The sequence below is a fragment of the Piliocolobus tephrosceles genome, chromosome 2, assembly GCF_002776525.5.
Source record: "Piliocolobus tephrosceles isolate RC106 chromosome 2, ASM277652v3, whole genome shotgun sequence".
In the NCBI taxonomy this organism is placed as follows: domain Eukaryota; kingdom Metazoa; phylum Chordata; class Mammalia; order Primates; family Cercopithecidae; genus Piliocolobus; species Piliocolobus tephrosceles.
Window position 1 is genome coordinate 103,312,038 of NC_045435.1, and position 11,336 is coordinate 103,323,373.

At 45.4% G+C, this 11,336-nt stretch overlaps 1 protein-coding gene across 2 annotated transcripts in view; it reads left to right on the forward strand.

Annotated features, from left to right (window-relative positions):
* The window catches only part of KLHL6 (kelch like family member 6), a 70,251-nt gene that overhangs the window by 48,762 nt on the left and 10,153 nt on the right, over window positions 1–11,336 (forward strand). For both annotated transcript variants that reach the window (XM_023187611.1, XM_023187612.1), the window contains exons 3-4: window positions 192–641; window positions 8,874–9,111. In XM_023187611.1, coding sequence (XP_023043379.1) covers window positions 192–641; window positions 8,874–9,111 — 688 coding nt within the window. The remainder of the gene's footprint in view (window positions 1–191; window positions 642–8,873; window positions 9,112–11,336) is intronic.

The following is an 11,336-nucleotide window of genomic DNA, read 5'->3' on the forward strand; positions in this document are numbered from 1 at the left end:
TTTAGCTAGTCCTGTAAGTATCTCATTGCTTTAAGTCGACTGTATGATTGTATTATACGTATTTAGCTAGTCCTGTACTGTTGGATATTTAGGTTGTTTCCAATTTTTGGCTACTACACACAACTCACTGATAAACCTCCTTGTGGACTCACCTTTTTCTGGCCTCCTTTCTGCCCTTTCTATTCCATCAGTTCCTGCGGATGGTGGATGCCTGTGCCAGCTTCCTCACTGAAGCCTTGAACCCGGAAAACTGTGTTGGAATACTGAGACTGGCCGACACACACTCGCTGGACAGTCTAAAGAAGCAGGTTCAGAGTTACATCATTCAAAACTTTGTGCAGATTCTGAACTCTGAGGAGTTCCTTGACCTGCCTGTGGACACTCTGCACCACATCTTGAAGAGTGATGACCTTTACGTGACCGAGGAGGCTCAGGTGTTTGAGACCGTGATGAGCTGGGTCCGGCACAAGCCATCAGAACGACTCTGCTTACTCCCCTATGTCCTCGAGAACGTGCGCTTACCGCTTCTGGACCCGTGGTACTTTGTGGAGACGGTGGAAGCAGATCCTCTCATCAGGCAGTGCCCAGAGGTCTTCCCGCTGCTCCAGGAAGCCAGGATGTACCACCTTTCTGGCAATGAGGTGAGTAGAAGATAAGAGGTGCTATATTTAACCAGTGAAGTAGGGAGTTAGCTAGGGACTTGCAGAGATGTAAGTGAAGCGGATTCAAAAATGCCTGGGTGACAGAGCGACACTCTGTCTCGAAAAAATAAAAATGCTGAGGCCATTAAGGAGAAAACACTGCCTGTTCATTGCTGGGTCGGGCAGTTCCAGAAGCCCTGATTCCCGATCTATGAAGCTGATGCCATGTGTTCAGACAGTTACTGAGTGCATTGGGTGACATGTAGAAATCACCCAGCACCACACCTGGCCCATGCCTCCTCTTCCCAGTTATGGAAGGGTGGGAGGTTGGGGGGCACACTGCACACAGAAACAAGAATGTGCCCTGGGCTGGGCGCGGGGGGTCACGCCTATAATCCCAGCACTTTGGAAGGCCAAGGCGGGCGGATCACGAGGGCAAGAGATTCAGACCATCCTGGCCAATATGGTGAAACCCCGTCTCTACTAAAAATACAAAAAATTAGCTGGGCATGGTGGCGCAGGCCTGTAGTCCCAGCTACTCAGGAGGCTGAGGCAGGAAGATCGCTTGAACTCGGGAGGCAGAGGTTGCAGTGAGCCGAGATCAGGCCACTACACTCCAGCCTGGGCGACAGAGGGAGACTCTGTCTCAAAAAACAAAACAAAGCAAAGAACAAGAACGTGCCCTGTCTAGTCACTATTCCATGGGGGTGCTGCTCTTCCTTGCCCACTCTGGTGAAATGTTGCGTCTCTTGGATATACTCTGACATCACTTTGATTTAGACTCTCACCATCTGAATTTCTGGAAATTTCTCAAAACTCATCTCCCTGCTCCATGTCTGGCCTCCCTCCAATTTATTCACCAGCTGAGAGATGTGAAACTCAAGTCTGATCCTCTTGCTCTTGGGCTTGCCTTCTCCATTGGCTCCCCATCACTTTCAGAATAAAGCCCATACTTCCTGCCTACATTCCCAGAGCCTGGTCTTGCATCATTAACCTCCTGCCTGCTTCTCTAGTGTCCTCTCCAACCTCCTGCTTCTGCTGTAGTACTAATGCACAGCTTGTGGTTCCCCAAAGTGGATGTGCTTTTTCTGCCTCCAGGTCAATATGAATGTTGTTCAAGTGCTTTTCTCTTCTTCTTCATCTAGCTGACTTCTACTCCTGCTTCAAAACTCAATCCAAGCATCACTTTCTCCAGAGACTTCTCCTTTTATTTGTTTATTTATTTATTTATTTTTGAGATGAAGTCTTGCTCTGTTGCCCAGGCTGGAGTACAGTGGTACAATTGTAGCTCACTGCAGCCTCGACCTCCCAGGCTCAAGTGATCCTCCCACCTCAGCCATCCGAGTAGCTGGGACTACAGGCATGTGCTACCACACTCGGCTAATTTTAAATTTTTTTGTAAGGACAAGATCTCACTATGTTGCCCAGGCTGGTCTTGAACTCCTGAGCTTAAGTGATCTTCCCATCTCAGCCTCCCAAAGTGCTAGGGTTACAAGTGTGAGCCACCACACCCAGCCACTGTCCATGTTCTCATAGCACTTGGTGCATTGCTCCATCACAGCACCAATTGCTGCATGGAAATAATCTGAATTTATCACCTGTAAATATCTCTAGACTGGGAGCTTGTAATAGTAGGAAATGTGTCTTATTGCACTTTTCATCTCTAGATCTTAGAAGAGAGTCCTAAGACTACTATATACTGAATGAGTAATTAGTAAATGCTTGTTGAATGATTAAATTGGTACTATGAATGGTGAATAAACATATTATTTGGATCTACCTGGTTCTCCTTAACAATTCCTGAAGAAGATTTTTCTTCAGAACTTTATAAAGACAAGAATAAATTTAGTGGAGAGGAAGTAATGATATAGGGACAGTTTGTTAACAGTTTGTACACATGAAGACCTATACTTATATCTCACTATGCAATGGTTCTGGGATTAGCTACCAAGCTTTCTTCATTAGGCTATCGGTAGAAGCCTTAGCCAAACATGGCTCAGGAATTGTCTGTCTGAGGTTCTTTTGGAGTTTCTCCCTTTTTCTGTGTTTTTTTCTAGGTTTTTTTTTTTTTTGTGGTCCTTAGATCCACTATTCATTCATTCACTCTGCAAACATACTCTTCAATGTTTAGTAGAATTTACCAGAGCCTGGTGTTTTCTTTGTGGAAAGTTTTTAAACTATAATGTATATTTCTTTAATAGATATAGGACTATTTAGGATCTCTGTTTCTTCTGGAATGAACTTTGATAGTTTGTGCCTCAAAGAATTTTTTCATTTAATATAAGTTGCTGAATGTATTGACATAAAGTTGTTCAGAGCATTCCTTTATTATCTTGTTAATACCTGCAGAATCTATAGTGTTGTCACATCTCTCATTCCAGATATTGGTAATTTGTGTCGGCCCTTTTTTTTTTTCTGATCAATCTGGTTAGAGGCTTATCAATTTTATTGATTTTTCTCAAATGACTAATGTCTAGTTTCATTTGATTTTCTCTATTGTTTTTCTCTTTTCTGTTTCACTTATTTCCACTCTGATCGTTATTTTCTTTCTTTCTGCTTAGTTTGGGTTTAATTTACGCTTATTTCTCTAGTTTCTTAAGGTGGAAGTGGATACCACTGATTTGAGACTTTCTTTCTAATATTGGCTTTCATGCTATAAATTTGCCCCTTAAAACTATGTAAACAGCATCCCATGTATTTAAGCATGCTACACCTTCATTTTTTGCAAATAAATCCTGAACACCAACTCTATGCCAGATATGGCACCAGATTCTGCAAAGCAGTCTGTGGTTTACCCAGGTACTGCTAAACAGTCTGTGTGTCAGAGAAGATGGGACATTTAACAAATGAAGCGTGATGAGTGGATTGATGGGGGAAGCCTAGGAAACCATATAGGTCTTACTCTATGCTGGATGTCTAGCAGACAGCCTGCGTATAATTGCAGACAGGTCTCAGTCTCTGCAACTGCCCTCAGTTCAGCATTTATTCAGTGTCTCCCCTGGAATACTACACAGCCGCAAAAAAAAGAATGCAATCATGTTTTTTTGCAGCAACATGGAGGCCATTATCCTAAGTGAACTGACACAGGAACAGAAAACTACATAATACATATTTTCACTTATAAGTGAGAGCTAAAGTTTGAGTACACATGAACACAAAGAAGGGAACAAAAGATACCAGGGCCTACTTGAGGGTAGAGGATGAGAGGAGGGTGAGGATTGAAAAACTACCTATCAGGTACTATGCTTATTACCTGGATGATGAAATAATCTGCACACCAAACCCCCACGACATACAATTTACCTATATAACAAATCTGCACATGCTCCTCCTGAACCTAGAATAAAAGTTAAAATAAATAAATAGCACTTTAACACAATTTAAACATAAACAGTGCCTTGCTCAACTATACTTCCAATATTTTTGCTATTTTTGTTTCTGCTTCCTATTTTCTAAGTCCTTGAAATGCAGATGGTAAAGGCTTTTCTCTGATATAAAAGGTCCCTACCCTGTCTTCTGCACAATTGCTGCAATGAAATATTTTCATTGCCTTTTGTATTTCCAAGGTGCTGGGGGCAGAGTCAGACATTAAAAGCTTTAGATTTAGGAGGAGAGAGAATTCTGACATCTGGAAAATTCTTCAGTGGTGAGAACCTGGGCTTTGAGTCAGGCAGAGATCTGGGTGTTAATCTTGACTGCACAATTTATTTACAGTGTAACCTCAGGCAATTACTTAACTACGCTAAGGCACAGTTCTGATCTGTAACATGGGAATAATAATATCTACCAACTGATAGAACTGTTTTGAGAATTAAGTAATGAATGGAATGCTTAGTACAGTGTCTGGTACATGCTAAGTGCCCCACAAATGGAAGCTATTGTCATTGCCACTTGTTTCCTTTATTGTTGCTCCCTCTCACAATCAATCCTTCTCTGGGGTTAAAATCAGTCTTTTCACTGTGTTCCAGGTTTTTGTGGCCTTATTTTCCCAAATCCTTCTCAAGGCACTTTCTCATCCTCATCTTATAATTTGGGCAACTGAACCAACCAACCAACCACCATGACCTCCTAATTGGCATCTCATTCATTGCCAGTTGATTCCCTGAGAATCCAGTCTGCTCACTGCTGGAAGGGTCTTGGGTTGACTCCTCATGACAGTAGTGTGAGCCTGGAGGCTACTCTGTGAACATACTTATCCCCGTACCCTTCATTTACCAAACTTTAACCCTCTTGTCCTATCGTCATCTTTCCCGTTTGTTTGTTTGCTTTTTTCTTCAGATAGACTTTTGCCCTTGTTGCCCAGGCTGGAGTGCAATGGCGCAATCTCGGCTCACCGCAACCTCTGCCTCCCAGGTTCAAGAGATTCTCCTGCCTCAGCCTCCCGAGTAGATGGGATTACAGGCATGTGCCACCACCCCTGGCTAAGTTTGTATTTTTAATAGAGATGGGTTTTCTCCATGTTAGTCAGGCTGGTCTCAAACTCCTGACCTCAGGTGATCTACCCGTCTCAGTCTCCCAAAGTGCTGGCGTGACAGGAGTGAGCCACCGTGCCCAGCCCATCTTTCTCTTTTAACCTTGTCCATCCTCTAAACTGATATTAACAACAGGAAATTTTAGAACACCAAAAGCAAATGTCAATCTCTATTTGATTTGGGAATGGTAGCTGGAACCTTCATTGAAAGAGATATTTGGGGACAGAGGAAATTTGCCTCTTCACTTAATTGCCTCTTAAGTTTTCAGACATGAACCTGGTCTATACCAAAAGTTACTCTGACATGTGTGATGTGGGGAAAGCGGAGTAGAGGCTCCAGCCCAAGGATAGCTTTGCTGAAACAATATGCTCACTGTGTCCTCTCGTATAAGATCTGTGGACAGTTGAGCAGTCACTAAGCTGCAGTTATTTGCTCTGTTTTTAACAGTCTGAAAATAAACTGGTTATGCCTGATTGTTGCATGCAGCTCATTGGCAAACACTTCCGCATGTCTGCAACAAACTGGCACATCTCAGACTTCAGATTGACATTTGTTATGACATCGGGGCTAATATTTTGCCACATGTAGCTGAACTTACAATGTGGTAATGGTGCCACCACTTGGCAGTCCCGTGGTGCTGAGTTCTAAGACAGGTCTCGTTACCCAGCCAAGCCCATCAGCTAGATGATTGTGTTAGTTCTCCGTTGCTGCATAACAAATTACCCACAAACTGAAAAGTTTAAAATAACAAACACTTACTATCTAACAGGCTCTGAGTGTCAGGGATCTAGGAGTGGTTTAGCTGGGTGCTTCTAGCTCAGGGTCTCTTACGAAGTTGCAGTAAAGCTGTTGGCTGGGGCTGCAGTGATCTCAAAGTTCAAATGAGATTCAGGCTCATTCACTGGACTGTTGGCAGCCATCAGATCCTTGCTGGCTGCTGGTTGGGAGCCTCAGTTTCTTGCCATGTGGGCATCTCTATAACAGCTGGCCTCCCCCAGAGCAAATGACCTAAGAAAGACTGAGAGAGTAATCAGGATGCAAGCTGGTAGTGCCTTTTATAGCCTAATTTCAGAAGTGATGTATCATCACTTCTGCTGTAATCTGTTGGTCATAGAGACCAATTCTAGAACATTGTGGAGGGAACTACACAGATGTGAATAGCAGGAAGCAGGGATCACTGGGGCCATCGTGGATGCCTACTACCACAGTGATTTAGACTGAGTTACCCAGCTTGCCCATTCATTCACTCATCCATTCACTCATTTTTTTTTTTTTTTTTTTTTTGAGATGGAGTTTTGCTCTTGTTGCCCAGGTTGGAGTGCAATGGTGCGACCTCGGCTCACTGCACCCTCTGCCTCTCAGGTTCAAGTGATTCTCCTGCCTCAGCCTCCCGAGTAGCTAGGATTACAGGTGCCCACCACCACACCTTGCTAATTTTTTAAATTTTCTTTTTTATTTTTAGTAGAGATGGGGTTTCACCATGCTGGCCAGGCTGATCTTGAACTCTTGACCTCAGGTGATCCACATGCCTCGACCTCCCAAAGTGCTGGGATTGCAGGCATGAGTCACTGCACCCAGCTCGCTTGCTCATTTAATCAATGTTTATAGATGCCCACAAGCCCCAGGTACTATTCTTGGTGCTGAGGATCCACTGGAGAAAAAGGGCTGTTCCTGCCATCAGGGGCCTTACAGTAAATTACAGTGAAGCATGAAAAGTGCTGTTGTGGGGGAAATTCAGGGTCATGGGAATGTGTGCAAAGTTAGGAATGGCTTCCTGGAGAAAAGGACAAAGTGACATGGTAAATTACTAAAATGCCTTAAAGGGGTAAGTGGATTGGGGTGGTAGCATGGAAAATTGAGAATAGAATATTATGGGGAGATCCAGACAGCAGGCAGGAAACCAGGAATTTTAGCCAGTAGGAGGACAGCCTTTCATAGGTCAGGACCAAGGGATGAGATGCCAGACCTGGAGGTCAGGAGGTGAGATCACGGCTAGTCCAGTCCTTGTAGCAGCCTCTCAATTACCCAACAGGTTATTGGGGCAGGAGAGAAGGCATTACAAATAAAATGAGGGGAGCTTCGGAGTGGAGGCTGAGGCCTGGTTCCCAGAGCTGAAGAAAGGGTCACAAGGGAATCAATTCAGGGAGGCCAGTACTATTTTCTAAGCATTTCCCTGCAACACCTAAATCCTCTCTGAAAGAGGGCCGGATAGACTGGTGCTGGAGGTTGTGCCTCAGCTGTGGGGAATGGGGTTTAGGGACAGGAACCACGGCTGATAGCTGAAGAGAAAGTTGCAGAGCAGCAAAAGTTTGTCTTTGGTGCCATTGCCCAGATCCTGTCCTGCCACCTTGGTGCTCTCATGGTGCCTCCAAGTTCCCTGGCTCACCCCTTCACCCTTATCCCAGCACCGTTCTGCTGTCCACACTGTCAGGGCCAGCCTATTGCCTAGGCTTTGTCCAGTCACACCTATCCCCACTCTGCTGACCCATAAGGAACTGCCCTGCCACAAACTTTATGGCCATGGTCCAGCCTCAAGATCGGAGGATGCAGAATTCACCATACCAGGCTCCTAGGCACAGAAAACCAACCAACCAGCCAAAGACTGTTATGGAAAATTAGAGGCTGGGAGTTGGCCGGTCTGATTATTTGTGGCTCTTGGTTGGATTCACTGTTTGAGGGCTCAGTCTTTGCTGCTGTGACCTATTTGTCACCACCAATGGGCAGAATCGCAGTTCTGTAGTCTGTGTTAAATCAGTCTAATTTTGTAGGAAAATTGGCGACTCTGGCCATCTGGGTAATGGTTGCTGCCTCTCTGCCTCCCATCAGCACACCTATGGAATCTTCATCATGGAGCCCAGGGGATCAATGGAACCAGGAAGGGCAGCTCTTCCTTTTATAATAGTATCAATATGGCATCTACCACTGCTCCTACAGGCATAATTAGCTGTTGAGGGGCGAGTGTGTGCCAGGTGCTCTGTTCACACCTCTACCTCATGACCTTATGAATGCTCACAGTCATCTGAGAGCATAGAAATGATTACAAGCAGTCTACAGAGGTCGTGTTACTTCTCCAAGGTCACATGGCCACAGGTGATAGAACGCTGGTACATTTGACTTTTGAACCTTTGCTCTTTCAGCAGGGTTCAAATACCCATAGTATGGATTTCTTCACTTGTTCAAAGCTCTGAAAGGTCATTTACTGTATGTTGGAACCAGCCTTCCTCCCTCCCTGGCCACACCCTGATTCCTTCTAGTTCTTGTTTCCTAAGTCACTGAATGCTCGTATGTCATCACTGTCCAGGATGTCTCTTCCAGAAGGCTGATGGTGAGCAAAGTCTGAGGTCTCATCAAGAAATTAAAGCCAAGGGGGAATGGAAAGTAGTCCACAATGAAATTCCAGGATTTAAGGTTTCAGACTAGGCAGGAGAGGAAAGGCAGGAAGGGCATCTGATGGTACATAGACCCTGATCTCTTAAAACAGCAGCAAAAACAGGTAATATTTACTGAGTACCTGTTATGCACCAGGCCCTGGGTGAAGCACACTCTATACATTATCCCATTTAATCCTCACAACACATGTACGAGGTAGTTACCTCTAATATCCCCATTATACAGATGATGAAACTGAGGCTCAGGGAGGTGAAGTCACATGGTCATACCATGGCAGATGTGGGAATTGGACCCTGCTCCTAATGGCTGCATAGCCCGAGCTCTGAAACTTTGTGTTGTCCTGCCTTTGTGTACCCACATTGATTTCCAGATCATTTCGGAGCGCACCAAGCCCAGGATGCATGAGTTCCAGTCTGAGGTGTTCATGATCATCGGCGGCTGCACGAAGGATGAACGGTTTGTGGCAGAGGTGACCTGCCTGGACCCCCTGAGGCGCAGCCGCCTGGAGGTGGCCAAGCTCCCGCTAACAGAGCATGAGCTGGAGAGTGAGAATAAGAAGTGGGTGGAGTTTGCATGCGTGACATTGAAAAATGAGGTCTACATCTCAGGTAAGCAGGAGTCATGTAAAGCCACAGCAAGCCCCAGTAGCACTACATATGTTCCTGAGTGGCAGCCAGGCAACCATCCTAGAATTACTGTGAATTGGCAATGATCTGGCTCTGACTGAGACAGGATATGGACCCAGGAGCTCAGGTGCTCTTATCTTGGAGGGTACCTTGCTCCTTAATAAACACCAAACTGAGCAGCATTGTGCTATTCTTTTCTTTTCTTTTCTTTTTTGAGACAGAGTCTCGCTCTATCACTCAGGCTGGAGTGCAGTGGCATGATCTTGGCTAGCTGCAACCTCTGCCTCCTGAGTTCAAGTGATCTTCCTGCCTCACCTTCCCGAGTAGCTGGGACTACAGGTGCCTGCCACCATGCCCAGCTAATTTTTGTATTTTTAGTAGAGACGGGGTTTCACCATGTTGGCTAGGCTGGTCTTGACCTCCTGACCACAGGTGATCCACGGGCCTCAGCCTCCCAAAGTGCTGGGATTACAGGCGTGAGCCACCTTGTCTGGTGGCTTGTCTGGCCAGCATTAATAGAAAACCTGGAGAGGAGGCAGACAAGTCCAGTCCTTCACGGAAAAAGAAGAGGGAAAGTGGTAAGGGTTTATTCAGTGTCTGCTATAGGCATAGGCCCCTGAGCTACGCAGTGGGAATTCAGTAATGAGTAAACATGTCTGCTCTTCCCCCAAACCTGACCCCTCCCGTGTTTATTAGGTTGTACTTGGGTATACTTCAGTAGGACCCAATACTTCTTCATTAGGAAAATGTTTGCTTCAGTATTGATAGTTACTTTGTGTCTGTCTTTCCCATTAGACCTGAAGTTCCATGAGGGGTAACACTATAGCCCCTGTACCTAGCACGGTGCCTGACCTCCGGGTAAATGTTCAGTAAATATTTATTGAATGACACAGTCTCAACCATCTTTACTGAGTGGCAGATACATTTATACTTTAATAACATTTAATTGTTTGCCTCTCACATCAGCTCTGTAAGATAGGGGGTTTTTAGGGTAGGAGAAAACAGAGGCACAGAGAGATTCTTGAACATTCCTAAGGTCGCACACTGGTAGGTGTCAGGCAGGACTTCAACCCAAGTTCTGAGCCTAACGTCCATGCTCTCCCCATCACACCAAAAGCCACTTGGCTCTCCCTGGGACCCTAAGGAAGGAGACAAGCTTCCCTTCCCCTTTCTTAGAGGCTTTTCGCCAATCTGAACTTGTTGAGAGGAAAGCGGCACCCCAGAGCGTGTTTCCTCCAAAATCAAGGACAGGTCGTCCTTTGGATGCATTCATATCGTTGATTGGGTTCTAGCTTTCTTTTCATCTTGCAGAATTTTTTTTTAATTTTTTTTTTTTGGGGGGGACGGAGTCTAGCTCTGTTGCCCAGGCTGGAGTGCAGTGGCACGATCTCGGCTCACTGCAACCTCCGGCTCCCATGTTCAAGCGATTCTCCTGCCTCAGCCTCCCAAGTAGCTGGGATTACAGGCACGTGGCACCACATCTGGCTAATTTTTGTATTTTTAGTGCAGTCAGGGTTTCACTGTGTTGGTCAGGATGGTCTTGAACTCCTGACCGTGTGATCCACCCGCCTCAGCCTCCCAAAGTGCTGGGATTACAGGTGTGAGCCACCACGCCCGGCCTTAATTGTTGTAGAAGATCCAAACAGCGCAGAGCAAGTAAAGTAAAATAGGGCAGTTTCTCTGTGCCATCACAATTCTATGGGTTTTCATTTTTTACAAAAATTATTTTCTATTTGCTCAGGGTAAATAATTTTAGCTGCTGTTACAAATCCTAAGTCTCAGTGAATTAACACAATAGTATGCAGGGGTCAGGGGGAGGACGGTCTGCTCCATTCAGGTACTCAGGGACCTAGGATCCTGCCATCTTGTGACACTGCTTCTTCCTACATGTGGACTTGATTTAGGGATGAGAAAAACGCTGAGGGAGTTGAGAAGTCACACCTGCTCACAAAAGCCTCAGCCTGGAAGTGCCATTGATTTTGCTCACGCTCCATTGGCAAAAACTAGTGACATGACCACCCTTACCCTCCCCTCACCCGATCTAGGTGCAGGGGGCTGGGAAATGTAGTTTAGCTATGTGCCCAGGAGGGATCAACAGGTGTGGTCATCATAGTCAGTCTTTGTCACATATACTACACATGTTATTTATTTCTTTCCTTCCTTCCTTCCTTCCTTCCTTCCTTCCTTCCTTCCTTCCTTCCTTCCTT